This window comes from Mus pahari, chromosome 20 (genome assembly GCF_900095145.1).
Source record: "Mus pahari chromosome 20, PAHARI_EIJ_v1.1, whole genome shotgun sequence".
NCBI classification, from domain to species: domain Eukaryota; kingdom Metazoa; phylum Chordata; class Mammalia; order Rodentia; family Muridae; genus Mus; species Mus pahari.
The window spans coordinates 13,055,892-13,082,586 of NC_034609.1; the positions used below are offsets into that span (position 1 = coordinate 13,055,892).

Genomic DNA, 26,695 nt, shown 5'->3' on the forward strand with positions numbered 1-26,695 from the left:
TTTTTTTTTTTTTTTTTGGAGAAAGCAACCTAAGTTTCATCCCAAAGTACAGACACAAAAAGGGTTGGCAAACTTCTTTAAATTCAAAGGTATTTCTAAACCTAAAAACCTGTCAGCATTCATACGACACTTATAAACACTGACCAAATAAACCTAAGGGAATTAGGTGAAAGGTTTCCCTTAGGAAGTTCCACAGCACATCCATGAAGTGCAGCACAACGCTGAGGAGCCATACCTGATAAAGCTGTTAGCAGCAAAAAACGGTATCACCCACAGTGGAATTTTGAGGACAGAAAGGAAAAATAGGAAATTTTTTTATATTTAAAATACAGAAAAGGACATTTAAAATGAAAAAGGGAGTCACATTGAATTAAGTAAATATAAATAATGCTTGATATCTTTTTCCATGGTTGGAGGAATAGGGAAATATATATTAAATTATATATCTTAAACATCTCAAAATACAATCAAATGAAATACTGCAATATCATTTCAATTAAAAATTATACTGAATAATCATAATTTTAACAAATAATATAATAAAAGAAATACTAAAAATGCCTTTATGACATTACCATTCAGGTATCTATAAATGTCATCTATGAGAGTTTTTATAGGAAAAAATAACTATTTGTCACTGGAGAAATGCCCAAGTTATAGCATACAAACTGATTAAAGACAACTATGCCCACTGTCAACTATAACTAAAAGTATGTAACTCCATTTAAAAAGAGATGTTTGTAATCCAACATATATATATATATATATATATATATATATATATATATATATATATATGTTGGATTACAAACATCTCTTTTTAAATGGAGTTACATACTTTTAGTTATAGTTGACAGTGGGCATAGTTGTCTTTAATCAGTTTGTATGCTATAACTTGGGCATTTCTCCAGTGACAAATAGTTATTTTTTCCTATAAAAACTCTCATAGATGACATTTATAGATACCTGAATGGTAATGTCATAAAGGCATTTTTAGTATTTCTTTTATTATATTATTTGTTAAAATTATGATTATTCAGTATAATTTTTAATTGAAATGATATTGCAGTATTTCATTTGATTGTATTTTGAGATGTTTAAGATATATAATTTAATATATATTTCCCTATTCCTCCAACCATGGAAAAAGATATCAAGCATTATTTATATTTACTTAATTCAATGTGACTCCCTTTTTCATTTTAAATGTCCTTTTCTGTATTTTAAATATAAAAAAATTTCCTATTTTTCCTTTCTGTCCTCAAAATTCCACTGTGGGTGATACCGTTTTTTGCTGCTAACAGCTTTATCAGGTATGGCTCCTCAGCGTTGTGCTGCACTTCATGGATGTGCTGTGGAACTTCCTAAGGGAAACCTTTCACCTAATTCCCTTAGGTTTATTTGGTCAGTGTTTATAAGTGTCGTATGAATGCTGACAGGTTTTTAGGTTTAGAAATACCTTTGAATTTAAAGAAGTTTGCCAACCCTTTTTGTGTCTGTACTTTGGGATGAAACTTAGGTTGCTTTCTCCAAAAAAAAAAAAAAAAAAATTGCTATTGTGTGTCTCTGGCTTTCTGCATTATTGATCTGTGCATAAATCCGTTTTTCTTGTTTACATGTGTTTGTATACACATCCGTTATTCTTAATGTGTTTGTGTTAAAAGTGGAAGCATATTTACTACTCGGAGCATTCCTAACCCTGATCTGTCTCCTAACCAGACTGTTATCAAGCTATCTCTGAAATACATTAATCTGAGATTCTCACCAGAGTGGCACAAAAGGTTTTATCAAACACATTTAGTGCCACATCATTTAGAGATTCTTTAGGCACATTGTCGTGTAAAGATTCTGGTTTTTGCAGTAAATAAATGGTCCATCTTTATCTCAGCACCTTTTGTAAATGCTTGAGTGTAAAACACTGTAATATGGAGGGTTGTGCTGGGCATGCTGATATGGAAAATGCAGCAAAAACTATGAATAAGTTTTCTTTATGTAAGGTTTTCTTTATAGCTTTTAAAAACGTCAAACAGAATTGACTTCATCTGACTAACTTTTCAGAAGTTAAAGCATTTAGAAGGATTTAGGAGTGTATTTTCTTGTGGAAATTTCATAAGAACAGTGCTGATGTCCTTTTCCCTGAGAAATTACTTTGCAGTGTTTTTGAGTCTTTAAAGAGAATCTGCATGGCTATAAAGATTCATTCTTTTTTGTTAAAAAGGATTGTTTTGTTTTGTTTATGCTCTTGTCATTGATTGCTAAACTATTTCTCTTCTACATGAATTTATGTTTATATTAAAAAGTGTGTTTGCTGTTTCAGATAGCGTGACACAGGAAAGGAGGCCTCCTAAACTTGCCTTTATGTCAAGAGGTGTAGGTGACAAAGGTTCATCTAGTCATAATAAACCAAAGGTTACAGGTATGGGGCTATTCTTGATAGTTTACATGATATCTGATTTTACAAATGTTAAATAAGATATATGGTATTTGTGTGTGTGTGTGTGTGTGTGTGTGTGTGTGTGTGTAACTTAAACATTTTATGTAAGCTAAAATTTTATGTACATGATTGTGAGGGTGCAGTAAAGAAACTACCAAAATGTTCACGCCATGAATTGTCAGGGAGTTTTTTATTGTGGCTAAGAGAGGAAGAACACCCAGAGGCATCTGAAAGAGTCCAGAGCAGAGAGAGAAAGAAGCAGACTGGGCATGATCAGGGCTGTTTGCAAGAGAAGCAAGAATTGTGGGGGCAGGGGAAAACCCTTGCTTTTATATAGGGAACAAATGGGTGGCTGGGAGTAGGGAAGCCCATGAGCTGGAGGGAGTTAGGGTAGAGGAGGAGGTGAGAGGAGTATGGGCAGTGAAGTGTTTCACAGATACTTAGGATGCTGAGGGAGCCTGGAGGCCAGCATGCACTCTGGTGTGCTAATAGACACTGCAGAGAACCATTTGTCCCTTCTACCAGTGATTATGGAAATGGCTCCTTTGGTAGAGAGGAACCAGCTTCAGAAGTTCTTGAGGAATGCTGGCTTTTATCTAACTACCAGAAATCCTTCTATAGTCTAGGACAGCCTTTTGGAGTTTGAGGAATTATTGTTTCCTTTGACATAACACTGGGGACATGGAGACAAGGAGATTCCTGAGACTTATTAGCTAGTACTAGCCAGACAGCCTGCCTATTTTAATTGGCAACTTTCAGGTCAGTGGAGACCTTTTTTAAAGAAAACAAAGCTCAATAAGCTCTTGAGAACTAGCACACACATGCACACATACCTTTTCATACACATACCTACATGTCATACACACAGAAAACATTCCATAAGATCACTTCTCTCAAATATAAAAAAGCTATAGGTTTCTTATTTGGGGATAAGGGTCTTGGTAAGTTTCCTGTGTTGAATTTAAGCTTCTGGACTCTGGTGATTCCTCTGTCCTAGCTTTCCAAGTAGCTGGCTACAGGTGTACCGCATGAAGTATGAGTTAAACTGTGAAGTGCAGAGCTTTTTAAGTTGAAAAGCAATTGGCTTCAGTATGGGTTGAGGAATTCATACTGATCACCATTGAGGTGTGTCTTTGTATAGCTAAGACTGAGGCAAGGAAGTGTCTTGTACCTGTTTGTAATGCAGGTCTACTTTCTTCTGATTTAACCATCACCCTATAAACCAGTGGTCCTCAACCTTCCTAATACTAATACTGTGTCACTTTACTACAGTTAGTTCCTTGTGTTATGGGGACCCCAAACCATAAAATTGTTTTGTTGCTATTTCCTAACTGTAATTTTGCTATTGTTATGAATTGTAATGAATATCTAGTATGTGATCTCCCAAGTTGAATGACCAAAAGTTGAGAACCATTGCTATAAACCTATGAGGTATGTGGAACCTTATAGAAAGAGTTGCGTGATCTCTATATGTAACATGAGGAAGATTCTGGTAGAGAAATTAACTTTTACTTAGCATTTTAGAATTTAACTTGCATTAAATAGAGTTATTAAGTCCACATAATTAATCTCTAGTATGATTTGTCCTATAATCTAAAGTGTGAGAAATTATGGTGCTTCATTTTTTCAGACATGAGAAAAATTAAGAAATTTTATGCATTCATTTATTTATTTATTACTGTGAATGGCAAGTTTACTTTTTTTCTTTAAAATTGGAACTCTGGGAATTCAGAGTTAACACCCGTGCCTGTGAGCTTTTCCACACTAGACAGTGTTGTGACCCTGTGTTCCGTGTTGTTCTGCTGTGCTTTGTCTCAGTGGCTCTTTCTGAGCCAGCTGCTCATCCAGCTTTACACAAATATCTTCTTACCCACAATCTCACGTGGGAAGACCAAGTCCTCAAGGATGGCGTTGTGCACTGTCATCAGGGTGCAGCCTCCCTCTGGGTGCTTTCACTGCGTTTTTGTATAGTTTTTCCTTGGCTTGAGCAGAGTCCTTCCCCAGCAGTGCAGACTACTTGCTTCCCACTGAACTTTTTCTCTATTTCATAAAGTAGCTGGACTTGCATTTTCTGGAAGGATTTCAGCAGAGGAGCTGGTAAAAAAAAAAAAAGTTAATATAGCTTTTTGGACCTCCAACTTCAATTTGCTTGGTGCTGTTGAGTTCCTGCTGCTGTGTCTTGAGATCTCCAGCTGGAGCAGCGCCTGAGAGATGGAAGACTCAACTCACTGGGATTCTACCATTGGGCTTCACAGTCAGCATTCAAGCTTAACATGGCCTCCACCTGAGGGGAGGAAGGTGCCACCAGTCACTTGGGTCACGGGCATCCCTGCTAGGGCCATCTACAGAGGTCCTCCAAAAGGTCCTTCCCCTGACACTATAAAAAACAAGAAATTTTACTGGTAAAATTCTAAGATGTTTAAATAGTAAATCTAAAAAAAAAAAATTATTATTTTTGGTAATGTTTGTAATCAAAGTCAACAGAACCTTACATGTGGTTAGGAAAGTACTTCATCACTCAGGTATAACTCCAGACACTGAAGTTATGTTCTTTTTGTTTTGTTTTGTTTTGATTTTCTTTTGGTGGGGGAAGGGTGATTCTGGGATCAAGCTTAGCACCTTATACAAACTAAACCAGGACTGTACCACTAAGCCACATGCCTAGCCTAAACCTGAAAAAATTTTTTTAGTCTTCTTCTTTATTTTTTTGGTTTTTCGAGACAGGGTTTCTCTATGTAGGCCTGGCTGTCCTGGAACTTACTCTGTAGACCAGGCTGGCCTTGAACTCAGAAATCCACCTGCCTCTGCCTCCCGAGTACTGGGGTTAAAGGCATGTGCCACCATGCCTGGCTAAATTTTTTATTCTTAATTTCAGTTTGATTATAGCATTTGAAGATTACAAAGGGAAATTATAATCACATGGGATGCATTCTGAGCAGTACATCATTAGGCAAGTGTGTTTTTCTGTGACTCTCAGAGAATGCACTTTTACAAACCTTGGTAAGAGAACTGTGTGCATATCTAGGCTCTGAAACACTGCTGCACATTTGTTCTTTTGTAGACTGAAATGTCTTCATATGGTAGCAGTTCTCACCCCATGGGTTTTGATCCCTTTGGGGGTCAAATGTCCTTTCACAGGGATTGCCTTAGACCATTAGAGAGCACAGACATTAGATTCACAACAGCAAAAGTACAGTTATAAAGTAGGAACAAAACTAACTTTATGGTTGCGGGTCCCAGTATTAGGAAGGTTGAGAGCCACTGTTATACGTTATGACTGTAATAGGTTAAATGTGTGAGTCAGTTTGATCAAATGAAATGAGAGGAGGTAATTTTGACATTGAGAAATAGACTATATGGAATGATTTTTTTTTTTTTTTTGACATGGGACTTCTCTCTGTAGTTCTGGGTGTCCTGGAACTTGGTCTGTAGACCAGGCTGGTCTTGAACTCAGATCCATCTTTCTCTTCCTCCCTAATGCTAATTAAAGGTGTTTGCCACTACTGCCTGTGGAATGATTAGAGCTTTAATATAAAAGTAAGCAGGCTTTAGCTTGTTCCCATTTGCTTGTACTGACCAATTACCAAACTCCTAAAGCGGAAGACAACAATAAAGTACATTGTTTGTATATGTCTGTTAGCTGTATCAGCAGCTAGTACACAATACTCATATTACTTATAAAAATCTCTTTTACACCATATTGACCTTTTTTAAAAAAGGAATTTTTCTTTTTCCACAGGCTCTACCTCAGACCCTGGAAGTAGAAACAGATCTGAATTATTTTATACCTTAAATGGATCATCTGTTGACTCACAACAATCCAAGTCCAAAAATCCATGGTACATTGATGAAGGTAAGTATAACTTTAGTACTCTTTATAATGACCCTCTCTGTTTAGTGTGTAAGGGAAAATGGCCTTTTCTTCAATATTTGTAATTTTTGGAACCAGTGACTAGACCATTGCTGAATGCTAATATTGCTAAACTGAAATATTAAATGTAGTTTGAACTGCTCTGCTCTGAGGGTTACGATGCATTTGAAATGTGTTAGTAGTCTGTTCTTATCTCTTAACTCATGTGCTAAATGATCAAAGGTTTCTAGAAATGAAGTGACTCATTTAATGACTGTCCTGTTTTACTTCCTTTAAAACATACCACTTTCCCTTCTTAAGACATCACTTTTTTATTCATTTCCTTCATCTATTCAGCAAGTAGTTATTGAGACATTCACAGGTTACTATGACAAAGAGTAAAATAGATGTAGCCCTAACACTGTTTGAAGTTGTAGTCCATTTGTTATTACAGAAATCCATCAGACACAAATATTTGGAATTGCAATGTTGGTGAGTGCTGTGACAGGACTTAGTGCTGTGAGGCTGCTAGAGAGGTCACAGGGCAACCCATGTTTACCAGGTGTCTCAGTGCTGTGATAAAACACTTACGAAAGGCAACATGGGGAGGAAAAGGTTTATTTCATCTTATGCTTTCAGGTAACAGTTCATTACTGAGGGAAGTCAGGGCAGGAACTCAAAGCAGGAACCTAGAACTGAAGCAGAGGTCATGGAAGAATGCTACTTACTAGCTTGTTTCTAATGACTTGTTCTGTATGCTTTCTTACAACTCAGGACCATGTGTTCTAGGGTGGCACTGACCACAGTGGACTGGGCCTTCCAACATTCATCATTCATCATTAATCAAGAACAGACCCTATAGACTTAACCTACAGGCAATCTGATGGAGTCATTTATTCAACGGAGGTTCCTCTTCCTGAATAACACTGCTTTGTATCAAGTTGACAGAAAACTGACTAGAGAAATGATTCAGAGAGAGTAATATCACAAGTTAGGTCATGGAAATAGTATATATAAAGTCCTCTCAGAAGACTGGAGCTTAGAAGACTAGAAAGATCCAGAGGAGAAAAGGGAATAGTCAATGGGACGAGGTCACACGTAATCTCCTAGTTATACCTCTCTGAAAGAAAGTGGAGAACCACTGAAAAAATTTAGTAAAGAGTGGTATATCCAAGTTTGTCTTTTGCAAACAGCATTCTGGTACAGGACAGACAGTAGACTCAAAGTGAATGTAGTAAGTAGACACCATTGAAGGCTTTTACAGTAACTAATTATAATTTCTGAGATTAGATTTGGGGGGAGAGATAGAAGTAAATTGATATAAAGGGATATTGAGAGTTGGATTGAAAGGAGTTACAGCTAGATTGAATATAAGAGTTGAGGAAGAAAGGCATATCAGTGGTGACCCCTTGTTTTCTGGATTGTGTACTTAGATGGCAGCAAGAAGGTGGTGAATTTGATTTTGAATATCATTCATTTGAGGGATCCTTTAAACTTCCCAGAGGTAAATCCTTAAACAGGGTTGATTGGATGTCTAGGTTTAAATCTTGGAAGAGAGGTAAGAGCTAGAGAAATACATTTGTAAGTTGTCTTCACACAGGGGGATTAAAGTTCTTTGATTAACAGTGAGGAGAGGGGGCAGGGATTGAAATATTGAAGGACTTAATAGCTGGGATGGAAGGAAGATAAGTTTTAATGGAGTCTAAGGAAAAGTGACCGTGGGGCTTTGGGTAAAACCAAGAACCCATTGGGTCAGGAGTGCAATGAGTAAGTGAACAGCACCCTTGAATTCTCAGAGCACATGAAGTGAGACCCACATAAAGCTCATTTGATGCTGACTCTGGAAGTCATTGATAACCCCAGTCAGTTCTGTCATGGGAAGAAGTCATCAGAGACTCAGTTGGGGTGTGCTGAGCATGTAGAGTGTAGTAACTGACATAGGTCAAGAAGCTTGGGTTTCTTTGTGTGTGTATGTACGTGCGCTCACGTGCGCACATGCATGCATGTGTATGTATGTCTATGTCTGTTTTTCTGTCTATGTCTGCCCCACTTTCTACCCTTTCTTGCATATGATTGTCTGGACTAGTTCCTCCAGTTTAATGGTCTGGCTGACTACTATTCACCTCTTAAACTGAAGCTTTTGTTTGTTCAGAAGCCTTTCTTGTTCTTGCCTACTCTCTTAGGTTAGATTAAATGTCCCGTGGTTACTCGCCTGTCTTTTTGTAAGTTCCTAGTGCTTCTGTAGTCCTTTAAATTCAGTAGGTTTGGTAAACTAAACAAAAATGTGAATTTATAGTGTTGTAAGTCTCTATGATGACTACATTACATATCACATGGTTTCAGTTATAGGCTAAAACACACAGTAAAAATCTGCAATTGTATAACATAGGTTACATATATACTTATACAGAAAGTGACTTGAGTGTATATTCTCCACATCTGATTCCTACACTGGGTGGGGTTTGTGAGTGAGGCAGCATGACCTGCTTCCCTCAAGAACTCACCTTTGCCTACAAGGCAGGACGTGTGTCTAAATGGTGTTCCTTTAAGAGGGCCTGTCTCCTGGTGGGTTACTTTTGTTAGGACTTGGTCTGTACTACCAATTATTACTTTTCTAATTTCTGGAGAGTACCTGGTAGGAACTTTTGGCCTCTACAAATACTGCTGGTCTCTGGATGTGCATGGAGACCATCTAGGATGACTGAGGAAGCAGGATCATTCCCAGCAGGGTCACAAATGCTCTCCAAGGTGCTGATTGATTTCTAAGAAAAAGGAGCTAATGGAAATGGAGGCTTTCATAATCTAGACAATGCTGATTCTTCCAATTTATGCTATAATTTCATCTTTTCATTAATATATATTTTGTACTGTACTAGTATCTTATTTACTTTACTGTTCTGTTACTGTGAAAGAGACACTAGGACCAAGGCAATTCTTATAAAATATTTAATTGGGGGCTTGCTTATGGTTTTAGAGGGTTACTCCATGATCGTCATGGTGGGAAACAGTCATGGCACTGGAACAGTAGCTGAGAGCTTTACATCTTGATCTGTAGGCAGCAGAGAAAAAGAGACTGTGCCTGGTCTGGCCTTTTGAAACCTCAAAAGCCCACCCATAGTGATACACCTCCTCCAGTAAGGCCATACCTCTTAATCTCTCTAATCCTTCTCAAACCCAGTACTCTGTAGAGACTAAGCATTTAAGTATGTGAACCTGTGGGGACCATTCTCATTCAGACTGCCACAACTGGTGTTATATTCATAACTTCTTGAGCTACTTGAATCTGATGATTGATCAATAGCTTTATGAAATAATACTGGTCGTAAAAGACTTAGATGAAAACTGGATATGGTGATACATATCTATAATTTTAGAATTTGGGAGATAGATGCAGGAGGATCCAGAATTCAAGGATAGCTTTGACTACACACGAGCTTGGAGGATAGTCTGGGCTACCGGTACCCTGCTTCAAAAATTAAAAAAATTTAAAAATCATGTCATTTTCTTAGCTTCCAGTTCTTTCATTCTTTCCATTCCCTCTTCTGCAGTATTCCTCGAGCTTTAGAGAAGTCCTATAAGTATCCTGTTTAAGGCAAACATTCAATAATTGTACATTCTGAATCTCTACATTCACCCCCTGCTACTCTATAAAGAGTCTCTTAATTAAGGATGAGAATATGTGTAAGTCCCATAGGTTTTAAATGACATCTTGTGTTGGTTTGTGTTTTCACTTAACCTGTTTACTAGTGTGGGCAAGGATCTTCTCACTGATTTATTAGTTCTTCTGTGAATTACCCTTTCAGATCTTTCATTTATTTATTTTTTCTTGGTCCTATTGATGTTCTTACTTTCTGAGAAAAGTATATTGGAAGTATTCTCTCCTTTGGCTCAAGGCCACTCACAGTTACAACCTCTTTTCATGAACAAGTTCTTAGTTTTAACCAGATGATAGTTGTCATTTCCCCTTACAGGCTTATATGCTTATATGTAATTGCCCTCTTCCTTGAAGTCATAAAGAGCATTCTTCTGTTTTGTATTCTAGACATGTGTAGTTTGCCAGTCACATTGTTTTATATGCTACCTGGAACTGATGTTTGCAGAGTATGAATAAGATCCTGGCTTATTGGGTTGTTTTGTTGTTTGGTTTTTGTTTTGTCATGCCAGGAACTGAACTTACGGCCTTACACATGCCTGGATTGCAAGCTACAATGTGGGTGCTAGGAACCAAACCTAGGTTCTCTGAAAGAGCCATAAGCATTCTTAAATGCTGAGCCATCTTTCTATCCTCAGATGTTTAAACATATGTATTATTGATTAGCTCAACAACATTAAAATGGTCATTCTTTCCTTCTGAGAAGCAGTGTGTGCCTGTCAGCTACATTAGTCACTTAAGGAAACAACTTCTGGGTATTGTTTTTAATCTTTAAGTTTGTTTTCTTGAGTTACTTCTTTGGTGTTTACTTTGGTTTAAGCATCTTTATTCTTTTTTTTCTCTTTCATTAATGTTTTGTTTTCTGTTTGTTTTGTCTTTCTGATATACCAAGTCTATATGAGTAAATTACTATTTAGCTTTTTGTTTTCTCTAAACTAAGCTGTCAATAATTTTTAATAAACACTACATATCTGTGTCTCACATATATTTTTTATTCTTTGGTTTCTTTTTCCTCCCTCTCTTTTTTAAAACTTTATTAAAATACTGAGTTCATTTCACATGTGTATTTTTATCTCCCTACCATTTCTACATCTGACCACCACTATGACTATGTCCTACCCTAACATTCCATACATACTTAAACCAAGTAAGGGGTGGACTTCCATCCTTGAAAACTAAACAGGCACTTTAGACAACACATTCTTAGCAATTGAACCTGGACAGCATTTATCAAACACAGTAGGCAAAGTTCTCACTTTGCATTGTAAAAAGAACAGCCAGATGTCTACTGTTAAAGAAATGAAGTAAGACTGAATATTTCAAATGGTTTAAACCATTTTCTTAAAGAGACATCCACCACTGCCAGAGGCCTTGAATAGCCTCCTGGTCAGTCATCCAGAAGCAGTTCTTCACCATAATTAATGAGCTTGGCTTCCATTTTGGGAAGAAACCACCTTTTTCATATTTGCTTGCAGTTGTGCCTTAATGTTTTCTACAGAACTAGGTTCTTTTGGTGTCTTAGGATTTTTTTCCTATTGTTTGAAGAACTTGACCCTTTGATCTTAGTGTTGATGGTTTTACATCCCTTCCATTTTGGTTTGATTTTTGTGGTTTTTTTGCTGGGGTATCTTGTACAGATTTATTCACTAGTACTTTTCTTCAGTTTCTTCCTCATCAAAATCATCATTGTCATCTTTGTCATCATCCTAAGCATCTTTATCAAGTTTTGCTTTTATTCTGTGGAACCTTGTTACATCTCTAGGGGCAGATTGCTTTCTAGACATATGTAAGAGTTTTACACCCTCCTCATCCTCATATTTGTCTTCTGACTGTATCTTCCTCTGCAGCTACTAGGTGCTATTCCCTGTTGTGCACAGGTCCTGATACTTCAGCCTTAAGACCACAAGTGGTGAAATTTCAAAGCTCCCAATGGAAACTGTTGGTTGTACAGACATTTTCACAATGAAACTGGAACTGAAACTGCCTTCACAGTTAGTTCATTGCTTCTGCCCTTACAAAGGCTTATAATTCCGCTTTTGCCCCTGTTCCTAAACTGACCATTCTTAATAACAACTGGTACTTATTTTCATCATTATCCACTTTAAAGTGATGATCTTTGTCAGCCTTTAGTTCACAACTGAAAGGTAGTTCTGAGGCCTAAGGGGCCTCGTGTCCATGTTCATCGAGTCTTCAATGAGATGGAAGACAGAGGAAACTGTGACACGCAGGACAGAATCACAGCAGGACGGAATCACAGCAGGGCTTTTATTTTATTTTATCTTTAAAACTTTAACTCATTTTTTTCTTTGATCCATGAGTTATTTAGAGTTGCTACTTAATTTTCTTTATATTTGTTCTCACGGATTTCTAGCTTAGAGAGTATTAACCTATGTGGTACCGACCAGACATAGATGAACCATTGGTGCCAGATTACTGAGACAGAAAGGTTTGGAGATACAGAAGAGAAATAAGGACAGACGTTATTCAGTCAGTAGGTTTGCAGTGCTGTGAGCATACTTGCAAAGGGATCATGTGCTCAGTTAGACTAGATCTTTTTGTTGTTTTTAGAGATACAAGCATATTTAATGTTCTTGAACAACTTTTTCTAATTAAGAACAATTTTTCATAGTTGCAGAAGACCCTGCAAAGTCACTTACAGAGATGTCTTCGGACTTCGGACATTCATCACCTCCACCGCAACCTCCTTCCATGAACTCCTTGTCTAGCGAGAACAGATTTCACTCTTTACCCTTCAGCCTGACAAAGATGCCCAATACTAATGGCAGCATGGCTCATAGTCCACTCTCTCTGTCAGTGCAGTCTGTGATGGGGGAGCTGAGCAGCACACCTGTCCAGGAGAGTCCACCCTTGCCCATTTCTTCTGGGAATGCACACGGGCTAGAGGTGGGCTCACTGGCTGAAGTAAAAGAGAACCCCCCGTTCTATGGGGTTATCCGTTGGATTGGCCAGCCACCAGGGCTCAGTGACGTGCTAGCTGGACTGGAACTGGTAATTTAATTTGGCCAAAAGTCTACAATTCTTTTCCTGCATGAAGTTTTGTCTAGATTTTCCCCATTAGATAATTTCTTGGAAAATCATTTTGTGTGTGTGTGTGTGTGTGTGTGTGTGTGTGTGTGTGTGTGTTTGTGCGCGCGCGCACATCTCCAGTAACAGAGAAAATATTCTTACTGTATGGCCTAGCTTCATTCACCCTTTGCCATTCCTTAAGCTCCTGGCTCATTTTTTTCCTCATGTTTCTTTTTCTGTGATCAAGGAGTAGAAGGATTTTTAGGCTAGACTATTTAGACTATTTAGCTTCCTTATATTAAGTATAATGTACCTAACAAAGCAATTATCAGTTTTTCTTCTTATTCCTCAGCCTCCTCTGATATGATTGGCTTTACAGTTAATCATCCTGTTCAGAGGTCTTTGGTAGAAGAGAAGGTTTTCCCTTTGGATATTAGAAAAGAATATTGTGTGATATTTCATAAATGTGAATGAGGAACTTGAATAAACTTAGCTTTTACCTTAATGTAGTTTTTGATTAATTTTTTTCATTTGTTATCTTGATGGTGAGGAGCTAGATAAATTAATCTATCTCCCCCTGCCCCTTGATCTTAATACTTTTGAAATGGCTCAGGGAAAATGAGTAAACCAAGGAAATGCCTGAAGTGCTTCCTGTTGGGCTAAAGAATTGTCTTCTTAAACCACTAGCTAGTCAGTCAGTCAGCCCCTTTTCTTGATGCTCTTCTATTCAGCACAGATTTAATGAAGGAATTCAGACAAAGTGTTAAGTTCTTCCCAACTCCTTCTGCAAGGTGCAGTGTATCACATACCGAAGACGACTTTCTTTTTCAGGAAGATGAATGCGCAGGCTGTACAGATGGAACTTTCAGGGGCACGCGTTATTTCACGTGTGCCCTGAAGAAGGCACTGTTTGTGAAACTGAAGAGCTGCAGACCGGACTCTAGGTTTGCATCCTTGCAGCCTGTTTCCAATCAGATTGAAAGGTGTAACTCTTTAGGTACTTGGATACTTTTAATTTATTTACCCATCTGGAATGACTATCTCATGCTGCTTTTCAGTATCTCAGGATAACAGTGTTTAAATGATTTTCTTGCCAATGTTCATCAAGTTTCTTAAGTTGTTAAAGATTGTAACATGGTGCATAAGAAAGTTGTCCTAAGAGGAGATACATTAAAAAAGTGTTAGGAAAAGTGTTTAGGATCTAAAGAAGGAAAAGTAGTGGTTTGGTTTTTTTCTTCTCTTGTAGTGATTATAGACATTTAATTTTTGGCAATATGGGTAGTAGAAATGAAAATGTGGTCTTTTTAGTATGAATGTCCCCCTCGCCATCTTATTTAAGCACCTCATTCAGGATATTCTATGAAGAAATCTGATACAGTCTGAGGATATAATCAGCTTGACAGGTGGAGGATGGCTCTTGTCACCACTTGTCATCAGCTTTCTGACACTGGCCTTTCCCAGTTCTGGACAATAGTGAGAGTCAAGCAGGGGTAAATAGGGAAACCATTTTGATGAAAAACATTTTTCTAAATGTTGAAGAGTTATTTTGAAATTTTTGATTTCTTTTCACACTTGAAAATGAAACATTTTGGACAAGTAACAAAGTATTTATTTGACAGTTGCTTAATTGACTTAATTTTCTAAGTTCTATCTGAAGGAAGCAATGTTGAAAGTGAATAATAGCATTTTTACAAGCCCAGTTAACTAACAGTTAACTAAAGGTTGAAAAAATTTACACAGGATGTCAAAATGTATTTTAAATGATGACATATACACATGCAGTGCATATGAATATATACTATCATGGTATAAAATAATTATTTTCATTTTTTTATCTTTTCAGCATTTGGGGGCTACTTAAGTGAAGTAGTAGAAGAAAATACTCCACCTAAAATGGAAAAGGAAGGTTTAGAGATAATGATTGGAAAGAAGAAAGGCATCCAGGGCCATTATAATTCTTGTTACTTAGACTCAACTTTATTCTGGTAAGTTCACATTTTCTGCAGTAAGTGTAGATAGTGCCTTATTGGGGGAGGGGAGGTGTGTGTGTTTGTGTGTGTGTGTGTGTGTGTGTGTGTGTGTGTGTCTGAAAGGAGGTGCCTTTGAGTAGAGAAACTGACTGGGAGTTAAGAAAGATCATAAGATTTAGTCCTTGACAGTTAACAAATTTTATCTTATTTATAGATTTTAAAAGCTAATACAAAAAACACTCGAGTGAGTACTGAGTAAAAGCACTGATCCCTGTGAACAGATGTGATGAGGGCATCTGCTTCCAATGTAGTAGACTGTGCTTGAATGAGCCAAGTAACTGGCAGTAAACTGTTGGCATTGTATGTGTATACTTTAGTATATCTATGTGATCATGAAAATTCTTTATATTAAAAATTATTTCCCATGGAATCACTGTTGCCATCTTTATGTCATTTTTCCTGAAGTGGAGTTAATAATACAGGGAACATTAAACTCTGAAGATTGAACCATGAATCTGTGGCCTTAAGGATTGTGCACTGCAGTTAAACTAAGAGGCTCTGCCTGCTCTGCTCTGTAAGCTGTGCACAAGAGCAAGGGGGTTAGCAAAGATGGTAGGATTTCAAAAGCAGAGAGCAGAATAAAGGCTGGGGGTTTTTTTGTTGGTGTAATACTTTTGGTTAAACAAACCTTGTAGTATTGCTATAATATTCTTTAGATTTCAAATGTTATATTCTTTGATACCAGTAAGTTTCTGCTGCTAGTCACTCACAAGTTATTTTATAGAAGCACATGTCTCAGGAGAGCAAGATGTATTTGTCCTAACTAGTAGCCTCCAACTTTCTCCCCATGTTGTCTGTGTGTGCGAGAGAGGGGGAAGGAGAGAGGGAGGAAGGGGAGAAGAAGAAGGAAGGAAAGAGGGGGGGCTGATTTCTAAGCTCTTCTTGGCTTATGTAAACAAAACATTCCCTGGCATGTCTTTACCCTGTGTCTGTGTGGTCTGGAACTTCAGGGTCTATGGGCCCACTAATGGCTGAACACAGGCCTCATCTGGCTTGACATGTGAATTCTTATGCCATCGCTCCCCCATGCATTGTTCCTCTTTCTCTTCTGACTCCTTTAAGAATCTTTCTCAAATATCAATATATTTATAGCATAAGGGAAAATATTCTTTTTATTTTGCAGCTTATTTGCTTTTAGTTCTGCCCTGGACACTGTGTTACTTAGACCCAAAGAGAAGACTGATGTAGAATATTACAGTGAGACTCAGGAGCTGCTGAGGACAGAGATAGTCAATCCTCTGAGAATGTAAGTACAAGATGGGTTTGTCTTCAGTTTGCATTCTGTTTGTTATTTTCTTGTGTAGTAATTCTTGCTGTGTGCTCATATAGTAAAAGATGAATAGAAATTAATTCTCATGTAGTATTGACTTTTTAAAACCTTTAGTCTTCTGCTTCTGTTTACTTCAGTGTATGTGATAAGTATATTCTATGAAATGACGTGAATTATTTGGTATCATGTATTATAGGTTAATAATAACACTGTACTAAAAGCAGATGAGGTATATTATAGTAATATGGTGTTTGTTTAAAAGAATATTTTTATGTCTTCCTCTACTCCTTTACTGATGTTAGTTGTAAATGTGCAGAAGATGATGTGGGAAGTCTTTGGTATGTGATGTTGGTGATGTGTGTTGACATCACAAGATGTTTAAGTGATGAAGAGTTAAGTCATACAATGATCATGAAACTAATAGGTCAGGAAGACAAGAGAACAAACTACGCAATTTAAAGGCCAGTTATGATCAATTTGAATTTTGTTATATACTTTTCTTAACAATGAAAATAAAGATTAATTTAATATATTTAAAAATAACAAAGTATATAAATTAAAGGAATATTCCAAATGTCCTACTGTGTCACATAACTAAGAAAGTAAAAGAATAAATTTCTCTATTTAGATACTTGTTTTCCCTAAATTCTGTAATCATTTTACCCTTTAAAATAAATATGTGCTTTGATTTTCACATTAATTATTTTGTCTTATGCAAATTTTAACCACTCAGACTTTTCTTTCACTATATAAATGGTACTACCAGTACAGGTCAAATCAACAACAAGGTGTATTATTACAGCTTTCCTTCTTTTTAAAACACCGTAAGCCTTTCCGTAATAGACTTAATATTCTTTGCATCATATTGTTCAAGCAGTCCAGAATTGTAGTTAGCATACTTTGTCACCCACTCTATGCCAAGAGATTGTCAGATGGCCTATGAGGTCAGGATGTGTCTTGCCAGACATGGTGGTATATCATTCACCTGTAATCCCAGCACTTGTTGGCTCAAGAGACTAAGGCAAGATCAGTTGAGCTCAGAAATTTGAGATATATTTCTGGTGTCTGAAAACTTACACCTGTTGTTTGGACGCAGGTTTTGCTGTATTGCAAGCGTCCCAAAAGCAGATTTTTTTTTTGTTGGTGGTTTTTGTTTGTTTGTTAGTTTGTTTAATTTTTTCCTTTTGTATTCCCAGTGACAAACATATTTTTACCTGAGTCATAGGTGTTTATTGATAAGTGAGTGAACAGCACTCTAAAAAGCAAGTACACAGTTAGTGATCAGCTGGCTCTGACTTACTCCGTTAAGCCCATAGTCTCCTATAATCAAACAAAGAGAATTTCTTAATTATGTTGACTGGTTTGATTGCAGACTTTAGATTTTTAGTATATCATCAATACCCCTTTTTCATATCTCTTATCCTACATATTGAAGTGACTTTTCTAAAATGTGGACATTCTATTTTATAAAATAAGTATTTTAATAATAAGTAAATGTTATTAATTAAAAAACATTCAGCAAGCGTTTTGAAATATTTTAGAGTTATATTAGTGCATGTTGTTTTGAAGGTGCCGTTCTGGATCTCAGTCTTTGACTTTCTAAAGTTTAGTAAGAAGCCTGCCACTGCATTTTTAAAATAACTGCCTAGTCTATTGATTTGTTTCACATGTTAGAATTGTATAGAAAGTATTTGATTATTAAGATATGCCATATAATCACTGTGCCAGTGTCTGTTAATTCATTTTTGTCAATATAGATATGGATATGTGTGTGCCACAAAGATTATGAAACTGAGGAAAATACTTGAAAAAGTTGAGGCTGCATCAGGATTTACCTCTGAAGAAAAAGGTGACTTTTCTAGTTTATGAATTTATGTTACTAAACAATATGTTAAATTATTTCCTGAAGTATATCTGTTTTATTTAAAGGGTTAATCTTAAATTAAAATTATTTGAGAGGGCTATGGATATATATCTCAGTGGTAGAGTATACAAGAGACCCTGGGTTTGATTTCCAGCACTGCAAAAATAAATGAAAAAATTTTTTTCTATGTGACATGCAAATTTCTCCTGGTATTGGAAATTGACTGTGATGTGTAGTAATTAAGAAAGTGGCTGACCCTACAGTAGATGACTGAAGTCCCTGCCGCTAGCAGTGGGGTGGAGTTGCCTCTCCTCCTGTGGGGAAGGCTGTCCTGAGCCACTCCCTATGCTTCTGCTTGAGCAGAGCTGTGGAAGAGCTGGACAGCGTTTCTGCCCACTCACAACTGGACAATTTCTCAGATCCAACTTCTGTCTTCAACTATGTTAACAGTGTTACTGTAGTCAGCTGTGATGTTTATACACATGATAATTACTGAAATGGAAGGAAAAATAGGGCTTATTTTAGGTGGTAGTCTACTGAAGCCCCCCAAAAGACATAAAAATGTTTTCACTGTGTGTGAATGAATATATTCTGCTAAATGGGACACCATGACAACAAAATGGAAAAGTAACATTTTATTATAACCTGTAAATAAAAGTTTTTCCCTTGTTAGGAAAGTTTGAAAAAACTAAACTTTTAATTAAAATAATTTTGAAGGAATGAAATTAAGTTCAGTGTAGAAATATGTTTGTCATAAAGAATAGAATGCCTTTTAAATTTTGTCTGTGACTTACTTGAATTTTTAATTTTTTTCTAGATCCTGAAGAATTTCTAAATATCCTGTTTCATGATATTTTAAGGGTTGAACCATTGTTAAAAATAAGGTAACTTTCAAGCTGTCTAGAAGCACTGGGAAGTAGATCTTCTTTTCCACTGCCATTCCTCAGTAGGAATGAAGTCCCTGCTGATATTCCTCAGTGTTATCTGAGTGTAGTTAAGCATTTTAAGGACAGATGTAGGTTTCCTTAGCTGCCATCCTTTCCCTGAGCTACACTTGCAGAGTGCAAGGTGAACCTGCCCTTTAATTAGCCCTAGTGAAGATGTGCCCACAACTTATTTACTTATGCAATTGAATAGGAATATTTTTTGGAAGCTCAGTTAATAAGCTTTTAAAGAGAATCTCTTATTCTAATTGAAAGTAAAAAAAAGAAAAAAGAAAGAAAAGAAAAGAAAAAAAACACCTGAGAAGGTTTTGTTGTTATTGTTGTTGTTTTAACTTCCTGTCACTTACAGAGCTCAGTTAGCTTTTTTTTTTTTCTTTTTAATTTTTTTGGTTTTTTGAGACAGGGTTTCTCTGTGTATCCCTGGCTGTCCTGGAACTCACTCTGTAGACCAGGCTGGCCTCGAACTCAGAAATCCGCCTGCCTCTGCCTCCTGAGTGCAGGGGGGATTAAAGGCGTGTGCCACCACGCCCGGCTCAGTTAGCTTTAAAGTAGCTCCCTAGTTCTCTGTTTAGTAACTTGATTCTTTGTTCTCTCCATGTTGAAAGTACTACCTGAGTTTACTGTGGTACAGTTCTTAATGAGATATTCTAAATGTCAGCACTTTCCAGGTCGTTTGAGAGGTCGCAGTGGTAGACCCCTCTCGATTTCAATCTTGGTTTCTCTGTTGAAAATGTTAGGAATATTTGTTCTGTCTACTTCCTTAAGATCCCAGCACTGCCGAGTCAGTTCTCTTACCTCTGTCTCAGTGATGCACTTTGAACCAGTGTTAAACTGGCTTGTGGGAACAAGGAAAGTGCACAGTGAAAGTTTGGTACTGCTTAGGAGCTTCTAACAAATGGCATTGAGTGTACATACTTAACAGCAAGTCAGAGTGGCTATAGCTTTCTATGTGCCTAGAAAATCAGAATTAACAAGAGTTTATTTATAATCTGGCCATTTAAAAAGTAATCATGGAAACATCAGTAACTTTTTTTTGTTCCTTGAAGCATATAGAAAATTGAAAATTTTATGTTTTAGGAAAGAAAAATAGGCAACAATCAAGTTTTTAAAAGTAGAGTTAAAAAAAAGATTTACACTAAGCTAAAAGGTAGATTTGGTTAGTGAGAAAGAATAAATAATTAAAGATGTTAGGTTCTTTTTCAAAATAACTTGCATTTTGACAGAATCTAACCTATTGTCTTTTTTTTGAAACTCACGAAAATGATTTTCGAGTTTTCTACAAAATGAAGTGGGTAAAATGCCATCAGGTTTTTTTTTTTTTTTTTAAAAACAAACTTTATTGATTGTTTGTGAGTTTCACATCATACACCCCAAGCCTGTTCATCTCCCCACCCCTGGCAACCTCCCCCCGCCAAAATAAAAAAAAAAAAACCTACAAACAAACAAAACAAAACAAAGCATAGAAACCATCCCATCGTGGAAGCTGTGGTATACGACAGTGTGACCCACAGTCCGTCCCTCTGTCCACACAGCTTCACTTGAAAATGTTCATTGAAGCGAGTCACTGGTCTGGTTCATGAACTCTAGCGTCTGTGACACCATCAGTTTTGAAGCTCATTGGGACTCCTCCTGGTTGTCCTGCTGTTGCTCTGTTAAACAGAGATCCTGCAACTCTGGATCAGCAGAACTGGCCCTTTCATGTGTCCCATTTGCAGATGACATAGATTTTGAAGTAGACCAACTCAGAGCCCTGGATCTGGACCTGGGTGGTAGCTGAGCTAGCCAGTATACTTACTGCCTCTCACTTATACACACCACTAGGGTGAGCTCTCCAGCACTGCCCAGGCTAGGCCACCCAGTGCTGCCTTTAACAGGAGGAAGGGTCAGCTCTCCTGCTCTCCTGCCCTCAGGGCCTGCTCAGCCACACACACACCTCCAGAGTCAGCTTCTCCTTGATGCCCAGTCAGAGTGCTGGGCCCACTCTGCCAAGTGCTGCAGCCAGTGAGGGTGTGGGTTAGCTCTCCTGCTTTCACATCCTAACGGCTGGCCCACCAGAGCCTTCACCATCAGGGTTAGCTATCTTCCTCTCATGCCCTTGTGATCAGCTCTCCTACTACTGCAGATGGTGAGGGGAGGAGGAGGGCATCACCCCTGCACCCTCACTACCCCACAATAGATGAGTGGTAGGGCCAGCTCTCCCACACTCTTGGCCTCAGGGCTGGCTCACACATGCTGCTTACCCCCCACCCCCCGCCACTGACCAGGGTCAGCACTACTGTGTTGACCAGGGGAGATATAGGGCCCACACTCCTGAGTGCTGCACCAGTGAGTGGCAGGGCCAACTCACCTGCTCTCATGACTCTAGGGCCAGCTCTCCTGACTACCATAGGTGTAGGGTTCTTTTATTTAAAAAAAAAAGGATTATAATTTGTGAAGGAAAAACAATAAACATTAAAATATATAATTGGAAGTATTTATTAATAAACTTAAATAGGAAGCTTAGTGGTATTGAAAGAAAAGAAATATGATATAGGACATCTAGTAGGTAGTTTGGGAAGAAAACATTATTTTTCCATCTTTTAAGTTTTGTATTTGTTTTGCCCTGCAATTGTGGCCTTAGTTATCTCCATGGCTAGCCTGTAACATGCTGTGTAGACCAGACTGGTCTCATCTGCCTGTGCTTCCTGAGTGCTGGTATTAAAGGCATATGCCACCATACTGAGACTCCTTTAAAAGGTTTTTTAGAACATAGATTTATTAAGGAAAAGCAAGAAAAAAACTCCTGAGAAAGAAGGGACTTCAGAAGAGGAATAACCTGTTTGTCATTTACCGAAATAAACTGAGAATGCTTAAAATCGTTTTTAAAATTTTCCCCTTAGTCTAGCCATATCTAAGAGACATCAGACTTCCCAGGCTTAATCTAAGCTGAATACTGCAGTAATTCTCAGAAGTAAGACCATGTCTGATACTGTTCAGAGTGTGAAGGCCTTTCTGGAATTGGGAAAGGCGTCTGGGCAGTTCTTTACCCTCCCCCTCACACTTCCAAGCAACCTGTTTATAATTCCACCAACTCCTTCCTAAAGACTGTAAGATGGGATTTTGAGTTCTTCTTATTCTCCCAAGTGCCATTCTTGTCTTTATGAGGGAGGTCAGCTAATAGGGGGCTGAATACTGTCTTAGTTAGGGTGTCACTGCTGTGAAAAGGATACCATGACCAAGGCAACTCTTATAAGGACGACATTCAGTTGGGGCTGGCTTACAGTTTCAGAGGTTCAGTCCATTATCATCATGGTGGGAGCATGGCAGCATCCAGGCAGACATGGAGCTGGAGAGGAAGCTAAGAGTTCTACATCTTAATTGGAAGGCAGGCAGCCAGGAGGAGGCTCTCTTCTACACCTCGGGGAACTTAGGGACTAGGAGCTCTCAAACCCAACTACACAGTGGTACATTCCTCCAACAAGGCCACACCTATTCATTTAAAAAATAATTTTAATTTTGTTTTAAAATTATATGTGTGATTGCAGTGTCCATAGAGGCTAGAAGATGTAGAGTCACCTGAAGCAGGAGTTACAAACTCCCTCTTGTGGGTTTTGGGAACTGAACTCTGGGCCTCTGTAAGAGCAGTGTGCTGTCTTAACTGCTCAGACATTTCCTACCACTTTTGGTTGTGAGCCTTAGATATTTTTGTTTTTGATTTTTTTTTTTTTTGTCTTTTAATGGATGAGCTCTTTCTCCAGCCCCAGACATACAATTTTAAAGCTATTACTTTTTACTTTTCATCCCTGTAGACTTTTGGCCATCTTTAATACAGATTGTATTCATTCTAACTTTAGAAGTCTTAATAATCTTTAATAGTTCCAATACTGTTTAAACACTGTTCAAGTGTATGGTCTTTTTAACTGTGAGCCCCTGGGAAAAAATGAATAAACAGGTTTCCTACTTCAGCTTATAGTGGTGCAGGGGAGGCTTCTAATTTCCAAAAGCAGGAGTTGAGGGACAGAGCAAGAAAAGGTCTGACCAAAGCCAGATGACACCAGTACTATGGCCACTAAGGCAGGGCCATCCAAGCTCCTTGTAGCACCAGTGATGACATCATGAGCCGTGTGCTTCCCATGGAGCTGCAGGACCTAGGTATTCTCAGATGAGTGAGTACAGGACTTCAGGACCCACCTACTATGGTCTGAACCACAAAGACAGACCCAAACCACTGTAATCCATGAGTTTTTATATTAATATTTGTAAAATGTAGATGTCCATTTTTTAAAAGTCACCAAATTTATATTCATGTGCTCTTGGCTTGTCCCTAGTGGGAGAGTATACAATCCAACTGGCATGGTTTGGTACAACTTGACAACTTTGTTATGATTCTGCAGGTTCTTTCAGACTTTTAAAACTCAAGCCATAAAGTTATTTAATTTTTTGTCATTTTCTAAAAATTTCATAAACTATATTGTATGTTTAGTGTGCTTCCCCCATACCTCCATCCCTTCACGTCCCTTTTCATGTCTTCTTCCTGATAGTCCCTTTGTTCCCTAGACAGCTTCATAATACGTTCATGTCATATACACATAAATGCTTTGTACAAATCTATGTAAAATCTAGGAACCATAAATGAGACAAAACATACATTGTTTCTCTTTATAGTACTGCTTTAGCTTATTTAATATGATTATTTCCAGTTACATTCATTTTTCTATGACCGATATATTTTGTTCTTTATGGTTGAGAAGACCTCCAGTGTGTATTTCTAGCCCAGACACTCTTGTTTAAAAAAAAAAAAAAAGATAAATAGTACTGAAAGAGTAAAAATAAATCCTCTTAGTAGTGTTAGTTTTAAGGATTACTACTAAGATTTTAAGGGATGGGAGATGTTACAGTGTTCACTGTGATGGGAATTTGTAGACTTTTATGTGGTATTTATCAGGTCAGTGGGCGACCATCTAAGGAGTACTTGGTAGCTACAAGGCTAGAGGACAGTTGTTAGGGTCCTTGGGCTTCACACCTTGTGCTGTTTAGCTTGCTAGAAAATTGTCCTTCTGTATCTCTTGGGACCTTTATTTTAGGGAGTAAAAAGAAGTTGATCTAGAAAGTGTAAGAGTCTGTCATTGAGCCATTTAAGCATTTGCTTTAATCATTAAAAGCAGCTTACTGCTTTCTAGATTTGGAGAGAGAAATCGAACTGATTATTGTTTACATAGTGTTTCTTGACTGGGATATTAGTCTACATTTTCTTGTGATCACAGAGAGGACTTGTGAATAATTTGTGAATAAGGCAGAAGGAATAATTTATGAGGTTTTCTGCATACGTGCATTTAATTATCTCATCCAAATCATTGTCTTTTACCTGGCATTTGGATGATGCAGAGCTGCACATCTGTATCATGGTATTGTATTTTCAGGTCTTGCCAGCTGGCTTGATATTGTAATTCAATCATTTAGTGGATAGCTTACGTACATTTCTTTCTGATACTCTTAGATCAGCAGGTCAAAAAGTTCAAGACTGTAACTTCTATCAAATTTTTATGGAAAAAAACGAGAAAGTTGGAGTACCCACAATTCAGCAGTTACTAGAATGGTCTTTTATCAACAGCAACCTGAAATTTGCAGAGGTTAGTGATTCTGTCTTCTTGTTGTTTTATTTCTTAGCAGTGGTCAGTAGAGGGTGTTAAACTCAGGGCTTGTACCTACTACCCTGAGTGCTGCCCCGCTCAACCACACCCAGCTCTCACACTGTTAAGGAAACACACACATAAAATTGTGTTCCAACTTTGTTCTCTTTTAAGAAAGCTCTTTAGCTTAAGTTGAAATGTTTTGGATTTAGGTGCTAAGTCGGGGAATATCTAGTGTTTAACCTGAAGACCTTGAAAGGTGCTTAATCCCAAAGATATACATATACATATACATGTTTATGTTTTTAGTTGTCATTTTACCCAAGCATATTATCTAAACATTTAGAAGGTAATGCTGCTTTTCTCCCTTTGTTAAAGATAAAATTCCAGTGAAATCTTCTGTGTGGGTTTGTTAGTGAATGTAATAGAAGACTTTCTTTTACCTGAATGAATGGTTTCCATAGTGTGTACCGTGGTCTGTTGCTGGAACGCTCATCTCACTTACTTTGCTGATGTATAGGTAGCATTTTCTATGATGGTGTCTGACAGGAAAGTCTGGAGATCCTGTAGCTCATTGCTGCTCTGTGTCCACACTGCACAGTCACATGTGGGCCGACAGCACTGTGCTGAAACCACTGCTGGGTTTGACAGCTGTGAACACTTCAGTTTCAGAGGGAAACTTGTTTTTGCACTTTTTCCCCTTAGTGCAGGAGACAAGACTCAAGGCTGTGGGCATGCTACTATTTTAAGCTGAGGAGGCCCCAGACCTGTAGGACTGTGATTTCTAAAACGATGTATCTATTGTTGTTGTTGTTACTATTATTATCAATAACACTATTATTTTTTATTATTTTTAGGCACCATCATGCTTGATTATCCAAATGCCTCGGTTTGGAAAAGACTTTAAACTATTTAAAAAAATTTTTCCTTCCCTGGAATTAAATATAACAGATTTACTTGAAGACAGTAAGTATATAGTCCTTTGTTGTTTTTGTTTTAGAAATGGCCTCATTAGTTGTGGATATAGTACTTTGACACTCAATGCAGTACCTGAAGAGCTTGGAAATATTAAGCCAATAATTTGAGTGCTGAGAATTTATTCTGAAAAGAGTAGAGGTAAAAACACTTCAAATGCAAGGTCACTTATCATTATATGATAAGAAAGTAGAGACAAGTAAATGTTAGTCAGAGGCCAGAGGTTAACTGGACTATTCTTCATATAGAGCTACTACCATTAAACACATGAGTATGAGGACAACACACATGCAAACCATTGTAAGTGGAAGGAAAGTGCATTGGGAGGCGGAGTAGGAGACATGTATGACATACAAATGCACTGGATACACACAGGTATATAGATATTCAGACATACAAGTGTTAGAGAAAGTTTATAATAATGGCAGTGCGTTTCTCTTGTTGACTAAGATCATATGTGCTATCAGTTTTCTTTATACTTTCTTTATATTTCTTGGGTATTTTATGACCAGAGAAACAGTCTTAGAATAGGTTATCAAAAATGATTATTTGAAAAAAATATCCTAAAAATATTACAAATACAGGAAATCCAAATGAAATTTTAAGAGGATCAGAAGGGGCTAGGCCTCCCCCTCCCCCAGAGCATTTTTAGTGACAGAATACCTTTTTGTTTTTTCATTTTTTTCATTTATTTATTCACTTTATATTCCAATATCAGCCCCCTCCTCCCAGTGCCCCTTCACACACACAGATCCTCCCTCTCTCCCTCTGCTCTCCCCTTCTCCTCTGAGAAGGGAGAGCTCGCCCTCTCTGAGCATCACGCCCCACCTCACTCCAGCACATCTTATTTAGTCACTTAACATTTGTCATCAATCTTGAAGGACTGTTTCACTGAACACAGAATTCTATGTTCACAGGATTTGCTGCCTTTTACAATACCCCTGGCTGGCTGGCAGGCATAGCCTCTAATGAAAAATTAGCAGTGTTTGGGTCATTGTTTGCGGCTTCATAATTTATTTTTCTCTGCCTGCTTTTTTAAA

The 26,695-nt window shown here is 37.6% G+C and overlaps 1 protein-coding gene and 2 pseudogenes across 10 annotated transcripts in view; 1 reads left to right on the forward strand and 2 right to left on the reverse strand.

Annotated features, from left to right (window-relative positions):
- The window catches only part of Cyld (CYLD lysine 63 deubiquitinase), a 52,138-nt gene that overhangs the window by 20,605 nt on the left and 4,838 nt on the right, over positions 1 to 26,695 (forward strand). For 6 of the 10 annotated variants that reach the window (XM_021220468.2, XM_029532431.1, XM_029532430.1 and 3 more), the window contains 11 exons: positions 1,305 to 1,313; positions 2,318 to 2,416; positions 6,174 to 6,287; positions 12,566 to 12,945; positions 13,795 to 13,960; positions 14,807 to 14,948; positions 16,117 to 16,239; positions 18,021 to 18,112; positions 18,945 to 19,011; positions 24,548 to 24,680; positions 25,538 to 25,646. In XM_021220468.2, coding sequence (XP_021076127.1) covers positions 1,305 to 1,313; positions 2,318 to 2,416; positions 6,174 to 6,287; positions 12,566 to 12,945; positions 13,795 to 13,960; positions 14,807 to 14,948; positions 16,117 to 16,239; positions 18,021 to 18,112; positions 18,945 to 19,011; positions 24,548 to 24,680; positions 25,538 to 25,646 — 1,434 coding nt within the window. The remainder of the gene's footprint in view (positions 1 to 1,304; positions 1,314 to 2,317; positions 2,417 to 6,173; positions 6,288 to 12,565; positions 12,946 to 13,794; positions 13,961 to 14,806; positions 14,949 to 16,116; positions 16,240 to 18,020; positions 18,113 to 18,944; positions 19,012 to 24,547; positions 24,681 to 25,537; positions 25,647 to 26,695) is intronic. The other 4 variants (XM_029532434.1, XM_029532436.1, XM_029532435.1 and 1 more) reach the window with 4 other exon arrangements.
- LOC110337757 lies at positions 4,141 to 4,761 on the reverse strand (annotated as a pseudogene).
- On the reverse strand, positions 11,355 to 12,356 carry LOC110337758 (annotated as a pseudogene).